The 15,590-nt window shown below is 35.3% G+C and overlaps 3 protein-coding genes and 2 long non-coding RNA genes across 9 annotated transcripts; 3 read left to right on the top strand and 2 right to left on the bottom strand.

Moving 5' to 3' along the window:
* Positions 1-4,310: 4,310 nt before the first annotated feature.
* LOC128888306 (uncharacterized) lies at positions 4,311-6,419 on the bottom strand. Of its 4 annotated transcripts, none has more exons than XR_008460221.1 (6): positions 6,041-6,417; positions 5,752-5,938; positions 5,479-5,672; positions 5,315-5,401; positions 4,620-5,235; positions 4,339-4,520 (listed from the first exon to the last, which is right to left on the bottom strand). XR_008460221.1 is itself a non-coding variant. In XM_054145044.1 (5 exons), exons 2-5 carry the CDS (start codon positions 5,859-5,861, stop codon positions 4,946-4,948), a joined length of 681 nt encoding a protein of 226 aa, XP_054001019.1. In that variant the 5' UTR covers positions 5,862-5,938; positions 6,041-6,417; the 3' UTR covers positions 4,311-4,945. The 4 variants fall into 4 exon arrangements, 2 of the variants coding, with proteins under 2 accessions (XP_054001019.1, XP_054001020.1); XR_008460222.1 differs by having other exon boundaries at positions 4,803-5,235; XM_054145044.1 differs by having other exon boundaries at positions 4,311-5,235.
* A 139-nt stretch (positions 6,420-6,558) lies between these two features.
* Positions 6,559-7,856, top strand: LOC128888304 (ribosome-recycling factor, mitochondrial). The gene is made up of 2 exons (XM_054145035.1): positions 6,559-7,304; positions 7,437-7,856. Exons 1-2 carry the CDS (start codon positions 6,703-6,705, stop codon positions 7,678-7,680), a joined length of 846 nt encoding a protein of 281 aa, XP_054001010.1. The 5' UTR covers positions 6,559-6,702; the 3' UTR covers positions 7,681-7,856.
* Positions 7,857-7,976: 120 nt separating this feature from the next.
* Positions 7,977-11,454, bottom strand: LOC128888300 (2-aminoadipate transaminase). Its single transcript, XM_054145029.1, has 8 exons — positions 11,270-11,454; positions 10,709-10,888; positions 9,557-9,833; positions 9,228-9,389; positions 8,903-9,155; positions 8,673-8,787; positions 8,289-8,394; positions 7,977-8,200 (listed from the first exon to the last, which is right to left on the bottom strand). Exons 2-8 carry the CDS (start codon positions 10,877-10,879, stop codon positions 7,977-7,979), a joined length of 1,308 nt encoding a protein of 435 aa, XP_054001004.1. The 5' UTR covers positions 10,880-10,888; positions 11,270-11,454.
* LOC128888311 (uncharacterized) lies at positions 8,401-9,069 on the top strand. The gene is made up of 3 exons (XR_008460226.1): positions 8,401-8,614; positions 8,721-8,823; positions 8,934-9,069. It is a non-coding gene; the product is annotated as an uncharacterized LOC128888311 (long non-coding RNA).
* A 234-nt stretch (positions 11,455-11,688) lies between the features above and the next one.
* On the top strand, positions 11,689-13,179 carry LOC128888310 (uncharacterized). Of its 2 annotated transcripts, XR_008460225.1 has the most exons (4): positions 11,689-11,734; positions 11,842-11,935; positions 12,008-12,070; positions 12,200-13,179. It is a non-coding gene; the product is annotated as an uncharacterized LOC128888310 (long non-coding RNA). The 2 variants fall into 2 exon arrangements; XR_008460224.1 differs by lacking the exon at positions 11,689-11,734 and having other exon boundaries at positions 11,761-11,935.
* Positions 13,180-15,590: the final 2,411 nt, after the last annotated feature.

Here is a 15,590-nt window from a genome sequence, read left to right as displayed (position 1 = left end):
CTCGAGCGATCACTTTATACTTTATAGTTTGCCGCTACACCAAACCCCCTGTTTTGTCTACGGGTTCCTCCTCGTCACGCTCGAGAACGGTCAAGCCGAATACCATACCTGTTTCGAAATAAGCAACTCGCCGGTCCCGATCGAGTTACTTATTTCGAGACATTGCTGTTGTTTCTTCTTGTTTCTATTTGTATAATGAATTTCAATATATTTATCTCTATTCTACATAGATATGCTTGGTACGCATAATGGCTACCCAAAAATCGAGTACATATCATTAACGTAAATCAAGCGTTATTCCCAGTAGAATTAAATAAACAATTTTGCAGTTGTGAATCTAAAGCATTCATTCGATGTACATGGTGATTAAAATTTTTGTTTCCACTGCTTTTTCAAAAATTATCACCCAAGTTCATGTACATCATACATTCAAAATGGAAATTGTTTGTTTTAAAAAATATATCCGAACATTAGTTATAAATAAGTCATATTTAACGAATATATTTTTAAAAGAAAATGAAAAAAAAAGAATAGTGTAAGAACGTTTCAACGGGACTCGAACTCGCGACAGAGAAATTATTATGCTGATGCTTTTACTGATCACGCCGAATTCGCTGTTGATAGAGTCGCTTATAATTCACCAAGTAAGCACCAATAATAACTTCAATGTTGAATATCTCGTTAAGTTTACGACGTAAACTATAAATCGTCTACCCCCAAAACTGAATATCATTCGCTTCAGTTTTCCACTATGCAAAGGTTCATCAAAAAATTAGCATCATACTTGGGCCCGTTCCCTTGTCAGTCTCTCTTTCTTCTTTATCAAACTGTCTCTTTCTTCTTTATCAAACTGTCTCTTTCTACTTCCTCGACGCTTTCAACCTTTGGACAGATTCGAAGCTGATCGAAACATTTGGTTACACATACAATGTATGTAGGTATATTAACCAGCCGAGGTGTTGATTCTAAGAGCTCTTTCACATGACGATACGCGTATCGCAATACGCGTATGCGATACGTATCTGCTAGGAAGATACTTATGCGATACTGTATCCAACTAATTTCGTAGCTCGGTGTTGATCATTTGTTTTTCAGTTAAAAATATCTTCTTGTTTGAGAAACACGCGTTCTTAGTTAGTGAAAACTATATTCTATACTTTTTAATACTAGTGAATGTTCTGACGATTTTATAATTGTTTTTAATTCCGGATCGGTTTTCTGAAGTTCCGACATTTCCACGAGATCAAATTCTAGCGGTAAACGAACGGACTCGATTCGGGATAACGGATCAGCTACTACGTTTTTGGAACCTGGTATATATTCAACGCAAGTAGTGAATTGTGAGATAAACGATAATTGTCGTCGCTGTCGCGGGGATGCTTTGTCCGCACGCTGACGAAAGGCATATGTCAGAGGGTTATGGTAGGTCGCGATCTTGAACTCTGTACCTTCTACAAAATGTTTGAAGTGCTTGACCGCTTCGTACATCGCCGTCAACTCCCGGTCATACGCACTGTAATTTAATTGCGCGGAGCTAAACTTTTTAGAAAAAAAGCCTAACGGTTTCCATGAACCATCTAAATATTGCTCCAGGGCTGCGCCCATAGTGAAGTCGGATGCGTCCGTGACGACACGGGTTTTCGCGTCAGGTGCAGGATGACTCAGCAGTGTCGCATTGTCTAATTCCTCTTTGATTTTGAGAAACACTTTTTCCATTTCAGGTTCCCATTGGATTTCGCGCTTATCGTTCTTTTTGGAACCTTGTATATTCCTGTGGAGTGGCGCTTGAGTTTTCGCGGCATTTTGTAAACCACGGCGATACTGATTTACCATCCCTAAGGAATCTACGCAATTCCACGATCGTCTGGGGTTTTGGAAATTTTAAAACTGCTTTTATCTTATCTGCCGTCGGCCTGAATCCCTCCCGATCTACCAAGTAACCTAGGAAGGTTAATTCTTTTTTCCCGAACTCACACTTCGCTGGGTTTATGCGTAAGGAAAATTCCTTTAATCGTTCTAAAACTATTCGCAGATGAATTTCGTGCTCCTCAAGAGAGGAGGAAGCTACGAGGATATCATCGATGTATGAGAACGCGAAGTCTAGGTCTATGAGTGCGCGGTTAATATATCGTTGGAAAGACTGACTCGAATTTCGGACCCCAAAGGGCATAGTTGTATATTCGAAAAGACCAAACGGTGTTATCACCGCGGTTTTTGGAATATCCTCAGGCGCGACCGGAATTTGGTGGTACGCTTTGAGGAGATCTATTTTGGAAAATATAGTTTTTCCCCTCAAATTGAACGAAAAGTCATGTAAGTGCGGTATCAGGTACCTGTCGGGCACAGTAACAGACAATTTACGCACCTCCGCAATAAGCTGTTCGAGGGTCGAAGATCCCTCTGAATTGACCACTGACATCTGGTTCTGATCCATTTCGAGGACCTCCACGTACTTGTCGGCTATTTCTGCTAATTTATTTAAATTTTTTTCCTCTGAGACCGATAACGCTGCTCGGCACGGAGCCGGAAGTTGATCTAAGAAAACCGTGCGAATAATGTCGCACAACCTGAGTCCAGAGCACGCAGACGTGTGAGAATCAGCGAGGGTTTTCCGAGCGTTGAAACCTGACCCTTGATTAACTGACGCAAGCGCGATTCACTGGAACTACCGAATGTGGAAATTAAACGCGGCTTAATTAGTTCATAAATTTTTTTTGGTTTCGGTTCCGTGATTAGCAAATCTTGGACGGCTTGAAGAGCCTCCATGTCTAATTTTTCCGAAATACAGTCCGCTTTGGTCGCAGATACAGTAATTCCCGCATTTCGCAATGTGACTTCCGCCTGGAGGAACCACAGCACTGGGTTTTCGCGGTAAAAATTCGCGATTTTTGGCTGCCGATACACTGCTGCAACACTTACGGACGGCGTGGCTGCTTCGGGTTGATTTCCCATTTCCAGCTCCCGGATCCGTTCCTGCAGTTGCCGTAGCTGTTCCTCCATGGCTTGAGACGTTCAGCTTTTTTATCGAAGCGTACAAAAGGATGACCTCGTCATGTGGTGCTCGATGCCCTTGATCACGCCGTTGACGATGGTTTCCCAAAGGAAGTCCCTGACCAGCGACCAGCCTTCCAGAATTTTTGTATCGCTGTTCTGCCGACCCTTGTAGCGTACACGCCGGCGTGCACGTGCACGCTAGATCCTTTTTTTAAACTGCGTCGGTGTCCTAACTCGTGACGGATCACGTCGGGGTCACCAATGTGGGCGCTCTGCACCCTGGACGAGTCAATGGCAATGGAATACGCCCACAGTAATCCCTGCTTGTCGTAAGAAGCGACTAAAAGGGACAGGCGAGACCGCGGGCTGTGGCACCCGCGGTCAGGTGGGGAGGTATTTACTCCCCAACGGAGATGGCGCTCCTCCCTGCGTTGCGGGGGGCACACGTAGCGTTCGTAAGAGATCCCGGTGCCCCTCCCCAATGCGCCGTGGCCGGCCACCGTGAGGTTTTAGTGGGTATTCCCCTTGAAATCAAATCAAGGGGTGAGTCCCACACTACCCCCTCCTTATGAGGGGGCGTGCGTAAACGCATTTCCTCACGTAAAAAAAAAAAAGAGGTAGAATAACGAAATCGTTATTAAACACAACAAAACTTTATTTCTCCCGGCAGACGTTCCACGTGTCTCAGTTTCTACTCTCTCTGAACAGTTTCTACCGTCTTCAATTCTCCCGCGCGTCAATTGTTTCTCCCCCACTATTCGGGGAGTCGTAAAGGTCGATCCCCACAAATCTCCAATTCTTCACACTTGCATAGCACGAAACTACCAAAGAATATTATTCTATAGAGCGGAGATGTCATAAGCTGAGATTCCTTACTCCACCGCAGGCGGCGCTGCAGTCGGAAATCTTCGCATCTTACAACACTGCCAGTAGTGTCACTCCGTGTCGGCACCTTTGATGTTGGTGTCCGAGGTCCGACATGTTTCTGGTATGCATCGCGCGCATATTTAAACTGAGAGAAAAAGAAAGGCAATTGCAGACGGTATGTATAAAACACTGAACATAAGTGCTGGAATTTAAAAAAATATAGTGTTTTAGTAAAAAAACATTCTATCCATATTTATCTATAAAAAAAATATATTTTATAGATTGTAAAAATAATATTCAGATTCCTAAGTAACACAAATTCAAAGTTTAAAATACTACAAATTTATAAGTGTAACATAAAAGTAATGCGAGTAATCATATGAAACTAAGTGAGAAATGAAAGTAATAATATTACATAGATGTTGTAATAATTTTGTACTTCTAATACGTACCATTCTTTTATTTTATTTATAATCAACGTAGTTACACTTAGATTATCTACAATTGAAGTATGTACAATATGTCAAATTACATTGTAATTTCTTCATTAATAATTCAAACATTTCCTGGAAAAATTTACGACTTATAATTTAAAGTATTCGTCTTACATGGAAAATTCATTTCTGTTGAATACGATGTTCCGGACAAAATTCAATCATCTGTAAACAAGTATCTGTATTAATGAATTGTAAATTAAAAAGATTAGTAATAACATTTTAATGCTTAAAAAGTAACAAAATGAATTGCATTACACTTACGTGAAGTTAACAATGTATCAACAAATTTTAAAGTGTGATATGTAATGTGTGCGTTAATAAATTGTAAACAGTGAGTAAACTGGGTTTTAATGACAGTGTCGATACTTATACAGCAATATCTATTTAAATCTTTTAAATTTGTAGTTTTTATTTAAAAAAATTCAAACACAATGTCATTCAAACCTGGAGAAATAATTAAACTTTGAATCATCTTCTTCAGTGTTCTTTTTGAAGGCAAAATAAAAGTATTCCATAATACTCTATAAGCTTTTGGTCCTTTTATGTATAATGTCAAACGAAACATTTTAAATTCTTCAATATATCTATCACCATTCTTCTTTCTTCAGGTTAGCTGCTTGGTTTCTCAAAAAGTCTATCATTGTTTTGGGATAAAATTGAGACATAAGATCATGCAATTCATCAAGCGTCATGTATTTTTGAGTCTTTTCCTTTTTACTTCTTATCTTTGCACGCTTTGCTCTTTTTACTGCAGCGTCACATTTTTTCTTCAGAGCTGTTATTTTGCTCGAGCAACAGTCTGCTATTTCTAATTGAACTTGAACACTTTTATCATGTTTTGATACATGACTATCATTTTCTGTGCGTTCATTAATGCCTAAAATTACAGGCAAAATAAAACATTGTTAAAACTAATTTGACAGGTAAATTTCTCAAATTTAAATTAAGTAATTTACCTGTCAAATTAGTTATTGAACATGTAGGCACAAGGTTACACATGTCTGGTTTTGTATCTTGCCCACAATGATCTGGTGAAGCTTGTACTACAACATCATTTTAAGTTCAGTAACAACAACAACAACAACAACAACATCATACAGAATGATGCAGAATCATTTACCATTGATTTCAGTTGGTGTAGTATCATTTTCTTCAATATTTAAGACTGGAATTGCATGTGGTTGTAAACGATTCCTTAAATTGTTTAAGAACATGTGTGGAGCAAAATGTTTGGAACACACTCTATGAGTAGAATACAACTTTGTAGGTGACATATCCTTTTTCTTGCCACATGCTTGAGCCCATGCTTTCGCTCTAAAATATATATTACAATAATTTGAGAAATAATTGAATGATTAAACGTAAATATGAACAATTGCTAAACAATGGATACCTTATTGGCTGAGATGGAAAGCGAAAAAAACTGAGATACTGACTTGTCTCCGATTTCTCTTTACAACTGCTCACTGAACACAGGAAACCGTTACTACTTTTACATTTCATTTTATATGAACGTTTTATATTTCGTATCGCTTCTTTTGTCCTAATATCCAAAATACTGTTATATGTACTAAAAGAAACTATACCAAATCCAAACAGAAATAAAACGTAGTATAATTAGAATCACACATATTACTTTATTTTGCTTTTGCTAATATTAAAGTAAAGAAATGTTTACGTACCTGCTGATTTCAAAGATTAGCGAAATACTCAAAGATATTCAATAAATAATATTACGCAGAGGAACGTGAACAAAATACAGGGTGTCCCAAAAATGTTGTAACACCTTGAAAGGGTTGGTTCGGGAGGTGATTTGAAACAATTTTCTCCTTAGCGAAAATGTTGTCCGAGGCTTCGTTGAGGAGATATTAACGGAAAACACTGACCAATCAGAGCGCGAGTATGCCGGTGGAGCGCCCACGGTAGCATATGAGCGAAGCCGCTTAGCGCGTAGCCTACGCTCCACCGGCATACTCGCGCTCTGACTGTTTGGGGTTTTTTGTTAATATCTGTTTAACGAAGCCTCGGACAATATTTTCGCTAAGGAAAAAGTTGCTTCAAATCACCCCCCAAACCACCTTTTCAAGGATCTCCAACATTTTTGGGACACCCTGTAGAATGAAACACAACAAACCACACGTTAACACTCTGCCACAGTATCACACAGTGTTACTTGCTAATAATTCACCTACTTTCCGTTGGTGGCGCCAGTTTATCTTTGCGCACACTAACCTTAAAATATATTTTAATTCTTGTTGCGAGTAGTTATAATAAAATTGTTTATTACAATATAAATTATTGTCACAAGCATGTATATAAATGTGTTGAATAAAGAAATTCGAAAATGTGGTCTTTGGTAAAATTAAATATGAATTTACAAATATTCTTAAGACCTCGAATTTTAAAATTAGATATTTGTTCAATTAAACATGTAATGAACGTACATAATTTTGTACGTTCACCGAACGTTTTAGCTGTCTATCGCTTTTCCAATATATATTTTTCTATTTTTCGCTCTCTCAATTTGAGTAACTTTAATAATTTTTCAACAGCACATGCCTTATTTAAAAGCAAAGATCGAGGTAAAGATAAAAAAAAATTACAGCAATCTGTGCATGTTGATTTAAATGAAATAGCTGAAGTTATAAATGTGGAAGATATGATGTCTGAATTAAACAAAGCGGTTGACGAGTATAAAAATCAGATTGTAAAATACATGGGGTTACGTACAAGTACAGATGCTATTGAAGATTTAATTGTAAAACACGAAGGAAGTGAATATAAACTTCAAGAACTTGTAAAGATTAGTCGGCAACCTAATTTATTAGTATTGAATGTGGATGTATTTCCACAAGTAATTCCAGATATCGTTAAGGTACTATCAACATCTCAAATGAATTTAAATCCACAACAACAGGGTACAACGATATATCTTTCAATACCTAAGTAAGTTCAATTAATACTGCATATGACATACTTTGTAAGTATAGTAAAAATAGAATGAACCATATATTAACTTGAAATGTTTCCTGATATTGTTTGTGTTATTTATTTTAACTTCATTGTATAATTCGATAGGGTCACAAGAGAACACAGAGAAAAACTAGCGAAGACAGCAAAAGCGTACTTTGTAAAATGCAAAGATAACATTACCGATGTGAGGAATAAGTACGTAAAAAAAGTGAAAAGAAACAATAATGTACCTTCAGATTTAGCTTTCAAGATTGAAGGTTATATAAGTACTATAAGTCGTGAACACATTGATAAAGCAGAAAACTTATTGAAGACAAAACAAAAAGAACTTTTGGGTGAATCGCTATAGTCATTTTTAGTTTTCATGTGTATATTTATCAAGCGTTGGATTAAAAAATATATAATAATGGTACAATGTATAACATTGTTTACAATTTGTAATAACATTGCATTTCAAAATACATTGATAGTAATAGAATATATTTTCTTGTGCTTATAGTAAAATATATTATTTTTTTATTAGTGTTTTGATCTCTTATAAAATAATTGTTATTATAATTTAAATGTACATAAGAATTGTGTGGATTTTTCCAATGTGTATATACCTATAAATTATTCTCCTTTTAACTTAAGTGATTTTAATAATTAATTGTTCAAATTCTTCATATATTCAGTATTATTTTCAAGGTAATATAGGAGAACCTTGCAAAGGGTTGTAGAAGCAGTTTTTAAAGCTTCTTTGTTGTGAAAACCTATGCTAAGTCGTATGAAATTATTACATTTTTTTGTGTATGAAAATTGTGCTCCTGGTATTGCAGATATATTGTGTTTTTCTTGACACCATTTAATGAAATCATTAGCATTTATTCCTGTAGAAAATGTTTACATTTCATTGATACCGATGTCTTTTATAATGAGTAATTTTAGGTAAAACAGATGTGTTTAGTGCATATATACCTGGTGGGAGATGAATCCATACAAAGTAACCACCTTCTGGTCGGTAGTATGAACAGCATTTTGGCAAATATTGATCCAACACATTACATAGCACTGATAATCGTTCCTACATAAAAAATATTTACATGTACATAATAAATATGTTGTTTATTTTGTTTATACAACTCTTACTTCTTTAATGTACTTTATAAAATGTTTTAATATTCAGAACAAGTTTTAAATATATATAAATAGTATCAAGTTCCACTTATAATATAGTGTGAATTTACGATTGTAATTTATGAGAAAATGCAGATGGAACAAAAGTGTAATATTATTACTTGGATGTGAGTGTAATTACAAGGAGTTCTATATAATTAAATAAACAATATTAATTAAACTCACCCGATAAATATTAATAATGTAATCAAGATACTTGTCTTCAATTTTTAGATGAAGTAAACTTGTAATAACACCAGAAATGTAGTGATTAACTGCACCACCACTGCGTAATATCCCTCTATAAATTGTGAAGCATTCATAAAAATCGAACAAGGTAACAAGATCAAAACTGTTGTCAAACAAAATTGTTTCACATTTTTCAATTCTTATCTTAAGATAGAGAATAAGCTTACGATGATCTGAAAATCTTTGCTATTTTTGCAGGGCATTCAATCCATCCAAAGCGAATTGCTGGTGAAAGAATCTTTGAAAATGAACAATTTGATATAATATTGCCACCTTTGTAATTGGGATCCTCTAGGTTGTCATAAAAGAACAGTCGATGGGGCGGATTTCCGTTTCCATAATAAAGTAAGTTATATACATCATCGCAGACAACTAGTATAGAATTGTTCCTCGCTATTTCGATCAGACGCTTGCAACTTTCTATTACAAAGTAACATAACGTATGATTAGCCAAATGCATTGTAATTTCTGAAAATATAATTTATAGTTTACCTAGTGGTAAAGTTCTACCAGTTGGATTGTGGAAAGTGGGAATAGTATAAAACATAGCCCAGAATAATTTCTCATCACTGAGAAGGAAATTACCATTTTTTTTCTCCTTTGTGACTATTTCTTCAAATGCATCTACATCTACAGTATCATTTTTCATTGGTACTGTAGTAAAAAAATATGTTCTTATTATTATATTTAAATCATATTTTGACATCATTTTAATGTTTCTTATTACGAATAACAGACGAAAAACAGAGTTCTGTCATAATATTGAATAAAAATACTTAGTATTCCTGATACTCCTACATAAAACAATGTGATATTTGTACCAGTTACTATTTTCATTAGTGGAAATTGTTTGAAAGCATCCAGGGCTATCATGTAAGTGACTTCTTCTACGAAAATTATTCCATTTGGTGAAACAATGGTGTTTAATAATAGTTGAAGACCGTGCGAAGCTCCACAGGTTAAAATTAAATTTTCTCTGCTTACTGGATCACCATATTGCCTGGTTAGGAACATTGCCAGTTCCTTGCGACACTCCCACAGACCTGCTGTTATGCCATATTGAAAAAGATAATACTTTCCCTCTTTCCTTTCTTCTTCCTAAGATGTAATATGCCTTCTATACAATATATCTTTGCTAACGATACACAAAATTTTGTTTCTATGGTAAATGCACTATTGAGTGTAATGTAACAGGAGATTATTAATTTAGCAAATAAAAAGGAAGCTTTTAATCGATGAAAAAACCATTAATAACACAAATTTTAATTCTAAGAAACTTAACTAATGTAGAAAATTAAAAAAAAAAAGAATTAATGTTAATGAACTTGAGATATTCAAAACATTCATACTATTTTGTCAGTACATGATAACATTGCTTGAGTCACCATAATATGTTAATGCATTTAATACTTTTGTATCTCAATTTAATGAATTGTTGATAAATTTGGAAAAGTTGTAGAAGTTACAAGAAATGTTTGAATACGTTCTAATGTGGTGAGATAAGTTTCGATAATACATATACAGGGTGTCTACAGTTAAGTCTGGATAAATTCAGGGAATCAATTCTACAACTAATTTCCAACAAAAAGTTCCTCTTAGACATTTTTCTAAATACTCTTATTTTAGGAGTATTTTCTCTTAATATTTTTTCTGTGTTTTCGACTACACACTTTTTAAACTGCCATAACTTCATCAACTTACAGTGCAAAATTAAGACTAAATATACCAGATGCTTTTTCAAATGGTACATTTAGTCTTAATTTTACACTGTAAGTTGATGGAGTTAAAAAGTTAAAAAGTGTAAAGTCGAAAACACAGAAAAAAAATCAAAAGTTAAAATACTCCTAAAATAAGAGGTATTTAGAAAAATATCTAAGAGGAACTTTTTGTTGGAAATTAGTTCTAGAATTGATTCTCTGCGTTTGTCTGGGCTTAACTATAGACAACCTGTATAATGAATGTTAATCTTTTACCAGTCGATGATCTGTCGCTCTCTGTATCATTTCTGTACAATGTTTGAGTAGATCAGGTCCAGGTGCACCAACCGATAAGTTTGTAAAGTTGTCTTTATAAACATTAAATGCATCATCTCCATCGAAAAGATGTCTCAGATATGGATCATCTATTGTCTCCATATTGAACATATTTCATAGCTGTAATCAATTCAATACACAGTGATTTTGTTTCAATAAATTTGTGATTCTTCTAAAATTGTCATTACAAAGAATTTCACAAAATGTTGCAGAACAGGTCTTAATTGGTTCTGCATATATCTATATAAGCAACGGTGTCGTAAAAATTTGCATAGTATAATTTGGAGGTTCGATAAATATTGTAACCTTCAACACACTTTACCTTTTAATTTGTACAATGTGTTGAATGAAATAAGATGATTAATGTTTTTTTATACACCAAGCGATGTGAGATCATGAATCGGCATGTAACTGCCGATAAGAACTGGATAAATTAGGATGTGAAATTGTGTGTGAAAGTGATTTGGAAGTAATTATATAATTACAGTTTCACACACTTACGTTAAGTAACTTCAACGTTACGTAGCCGATAGTTGTTTTTTCAATAACTAAGATATACAGTTAGTTTAGTGTAATAAGTATTCGTACAGGAACCATTCATTTTAAATTGGTTGGTGTACGAATACTTCTTACACTGACTGTAGATAATTAACAAATCATCTATTGCGACGCGATTGCATTTGCGACTTGATTTCGCGTTTTACGTTTCAATAGCATTGCGTTAAAAAGAAGTAAATTGCGTTAAAAAGATGTAAAAGTTAAATAAAAGTAAATAAATTTTTTAACTGACTTCGAAAAGGAGGAGGTTACTCAATTCGACATGTATGTGTTACGCTATCACGTGAACTTAGCTTCCAGGGCCCTCAAGCTCTACTCTTGTGACCATGAAGCCCGATTTAATTCGGGCCCCCGCATCTTGGCGGCGCCAGTGTCACTCTTTTACGTACTATTAAGTTCATATTCTGTGTAAGTTTATTCTATGGTGTATGCACCCGGTAAAATTTGAACTCCACCTGACTCCATATATCCTATTTGGTCACTGAAACATACGAACGTTTTCACTTGTTTCGAAGCTAACCGCACCATCGAACGCGATCGATAATTCAACGATTGGAACGATTGGATGGAATTCAACGATTTTACTAAAGACATGGACGATAAAAAACGGTAAATAATTTTTAAAGTATATCATAAAATTTTTAATGAAAATATTTAATGAATTCTATTAATATCAACTAGCACCTGCTGCATCTGTCAAGCCACAGGAAGAAATTGGGATAGAAATTGAAGAACGAGAAGAATGTAAGTTTTTGATCTCTATACATATACATATGATAAAATAATATATAAACATAACATTTATACACTACATGTAAATGAGAAGACCTCCAACATTTGATGTATATACAATGTTATATAAGGTTAATATAGATCAACCCGTGCTCACCTTGGATGCCAGGACAATGTGGAACTTTAGGACAGCGTGGGACTGAAGGGCTTCATTGATCCTGATACCAGTAGAGACTCCGGCGCCTATAATGTGCTTCCTGGTTCATCCAGAGATTAGTGTATTACCTTACAATAATATTATCTTCTATTGCATTCCTTTTTTTAGTTATGATAGGTATTCAGTATTATGTGTGTCATTTAAAAGGTGCTTCTATTCATTTTTCGTTACAATTACATATTGTACTGTCCAAAGGGGTCGACTCCAAGCAGCCAGCAGGAAATGCTTTAAAGGTATTAAGTATTTTTTTTATTATATATTTTATTGCATTTTTTTATTATATATTTTTATTGTACATTTTACACTATTTTTATTGTATATTTCATTGTATTTTTATTATATATATTTTTTAAATATGACGTATGTATATTTTTATTATATATTTTATTATATTTTTATTATATATATTTTTTATTGTATATTGTACTGTATATTTTTATTACATTTATGTGTAATAAATTTAATTTCATAAAGTAGAACCTTTTTTTTCCTTCCTTTACTTCTTATTCAGTTTCATTTTAAAGCAGGTACAAATACACATATATAGGACCATGCTGTTGTTTGTGTGGCTCACTGATTATGTTGTATGTGGTAGTAACGACACTGGCGCTGCCAAGATGCGGGAGCTCGAATTAAATCGGGCTTCAACGCGAAATACGGTAGCTTGGCGGCCCTGGTCTAAGCTAACATACGCTGCTGAATATTGTTAATTATGACAGAAAACAGCAAAAGTAGAATCGCTATGGGAGCTTGCGCTCTAGTTTGAACATTTATCTAGCGGAAACGACTATTGAGAAGTCTCGAATCTGCACTGTCAAGACATAAATAGGACAATGCGCAAGCCCTTGCATTCTGTCCAGGATTATCATGTTACACGTAAAATATAGTTCCGGCATTTGTCGCTGCAAACTCAGTCAGAAACACATAGCAAAGGAGACACATGCCATCGGTAAGGTAGGCTTTATAAGCAAGCGAGACGTCAACGACAATGTATCGTTGGTACGAGCAGCCGTCCGAGACACATTCACACATGCAACGCTCGGTGGCATGTCCGTGTGCCTACGAGACTGCAAGGGTTCCGTATTGTCCTATTTATGTCCTGACAGTGCAGATTCGAGACTTCTCAATAGTCGTTTCCGCTAGATAAATGTTCAAACTAGAGCGCAAGCTCCCATAGCGACTCTACTTTTGCTCTTTTCTGTCATAATTAACAATATTCGGTAGCATGATGCCGGCCATGATAGCTAGCGAGCAGCCGTGCCGAGACACATGCACACATGCAACGCCCAGTGGCATGTCCGTATGCCTACATATAAGCTGCGTGATACCGCGATACCTGAAAGTAAGAGTCCAGTCGAATAAGCGAGACTTTCAATATTACATTTGTGACATTTTTCTAATTACAATGATACCACATATAATACAATTCGGGTCATATTTACAATAATTTATGGACGACGCGGAGAAAAAACCGCTTCAAAAACGTTCAACAGCTCACAAGGGAAGTTTGCGATTCGGACGAGCGCTTTTTGAACGAGACTGGGGTCACAGGGAGACATCGCCTAGTGTTCCCCGAATTTTTTAATCAAATTTTGTCCATATGTAAAGAAGGGTATGCAGAACAATCTCTGCAAGTGAGAAGGCGCTACTATCTTTCGTTTTCGAGAAATAAATTTTTAAAAATAGCTAAATTTCGATTGATGAGTGTCGACCATACAAGGGTCGGAGGTATCGTAGAAGCAGCGTTGCGCAGTCGTTGGAGTGCCAGGTTGCGAAGTCGATCTTTTGCGCTGGACGCGGTTCCGATCCCTTTAGGAGTCAGTTCTTTTTTTTTTACTTTTTCTTCCATTTGTATCATGTTTTGTTATGTTTTGTTTTTGCAATGTTTGTTTAATATAATTAAATTGTTATTTACAAACTATAATGACGTAAGTTTTTATAAACGCTTGTAGAAAAGTCCTTTCACATCCTGACTTCTTTTTCAATGCGATAGAAAACATAAAAATTGCACAATATTGTATAAAAATAATCTTAATATATAAAAAGGTTGTTTCCATAACAAAAAATGATACAAAAGGAAGAAAAAGTAAAAAAAAAATAAGTGGCTCCTACCGGGATCGAACCGCGTCCAGCGCAAAGCTAGAGTTTCGAAGCGACGACGAAAGTAGAAAAAAACAGTTCGATGAAGAAGGAAGAGAGACTGAGAGTCGACGTTGGCAAATGTAAGGATACGGAATGCTAAGCGCGATTTCGACTTCAGTGAAATGGCAACAGTGTAGAGAGACGCTGTTGTGAGAACGGTAACATCGCAATACGCAAGCCCTTGCAGTCTCGTAGGTACACGGAAATGCTACCGAGCGTTGCATGTGTGAGTGTGTCTCGGACGGCTGTTCGCAACGATACATTGTCGTTGTCCACATTCAGATGTCTCGTTTGCTTATAAAGCCTACCTTACCTTACCAGCATCATATTTTGAACAGCAGAAATTGCATTCAGCTCTCCTACTGGCTAAATGTTTTACTTAATTTATTTCTTCTAGTAGTCGTTCGGTTTTTATGTCGCGTCGATCTTTTCGGCGACGGAGTCCACTCCCTTAAGTATTTTCAGCGAACGTTCCCTTTTCTCTCCTGACTTTCGACTTTCCCACGCTTGATCACCCACGTTGAATATTTTAACAAAGTACGTGGCGGTTCGTTGATTCAATGCGTTAATCCATTTGAATTCCGCTCCAAATTTGAATATAAATATGTACTACATGCGGTAGTGTTTAAGCTATTCCGCGTTGTGGCGCTACATGCCATGAAGCTAAGTTCACGTGATAGCGTAATACCCATTATTGATTTCTAGTCAATTTCGGAATACACAGCCTGTATAGGGAACATTTTTATTAGGGATATTTACAATGAGTATTTCTGGACTAACGTTTAGGGGTTCTCCAATATTTGTAGCGAGGGAAAATTAACACGTAACGGCTACATTAAAAAATTAGTATCGTGTAAACCTCCTGTTGATCGTATCATATCAGAAAGTATTCAAAAGTAGATATTTCTTTATTAAATTTTATTTCAAGTATGTAGTAACCATTTAATGAGCCGTTTATTTGGAAGTGATCAAAGTTCATTTTTGAAATATATTTTTTTATATAATGGGAAAATTTATCAACATGATATTCACGTGCAATTCGCGCATAATCTTGTTCGCAGTCAGGAAGATGAAAAAGGACACTTTTTTGTGTTTTCTTTTTTTAGGTATTAAATAATAATTTTTATTAATAAAACTTAAATATATATCAAAGCATATCTTAAAGAATTATAA

Source organism: Hylaeus anthracinus, unplaced genomic scaffold (genome assembly GCF_026225885.1).
Source record: "Hylaeus anthracinus isolate JK02 unplaced genomic scaffold, UHH_iyHylAnth1.0_haploid 11991, whole genome shotgun sequence".
NCBI lineage: Eukaryota > Metazoa > Arthropoda > Insecta > Hymenoptera > Colletidae > Hylaeus > Hylaeus anthracinus.
Note: the sequence above shows the minus strand (reverse complement) of the source record. Positions and strands in the feature narration are given on the sequence as shown.

Excerpts from the sequence above, each read along its gene's own strand:
- LOC128888306 (XM_054145045.1), bottom strand. The coding sequence starts at position 5,861 with ATGAAATGTAAAAGTAGTAACGGTTTCCTGTGTTCAGTGAGCAGTTGT. Across the intron at positions 5,673-5,751 it reads TTTCCATCTCAGCCAATAAG|AGCGAAAGCATGGGCTCAAG; the intron begins GTATCCATTGTT and ends TATATATTTTAG. Across the intron at positions 5,402-5,478 it reads TACACCAACTGAAATCAATG|TACAAGCTTCACCAGATCAT; the intron begins GTAAATGATTCT and ends ATGATGTTGTAG.
- LOC128888304 (XM_054145035.1), top strand. The coding sequence starts at position 6,703 with ATGTGGTCTTTGGTAAAATTAAATATGAATTTACAAATATTCTTAAGA. Across the intron at positions 7,305-7,436 it reads ATATATCTTTCAATACCTAA|GGTCACAAGAGAACACAGAG; the intron begins GTAAGTTCAATT and ends ATAATTCGATAG.
- LOC128888300 (XM_054145029.1), bottom strand. The coding sequence starts at position 10,879 with ATGTTCAATATGGAGACAATAGATGATCCATATCTGAGACATCTTTTC. Across the intron at positions 8,788-8,902 it reads GCAAAGATTTTCAGATCATC|AGGGATATTACGCAGTGGTG; the intron begins GTAAGCTTATTC and ends CACAATTTATAG. Across the intron at positions 8,395-8,672 it reads ACATTATTAATATTTATCGG|GAACGATTATCAGTGCTATG; the intron begins GTGAGTTTAATT and ends TTTTTTATGTAG.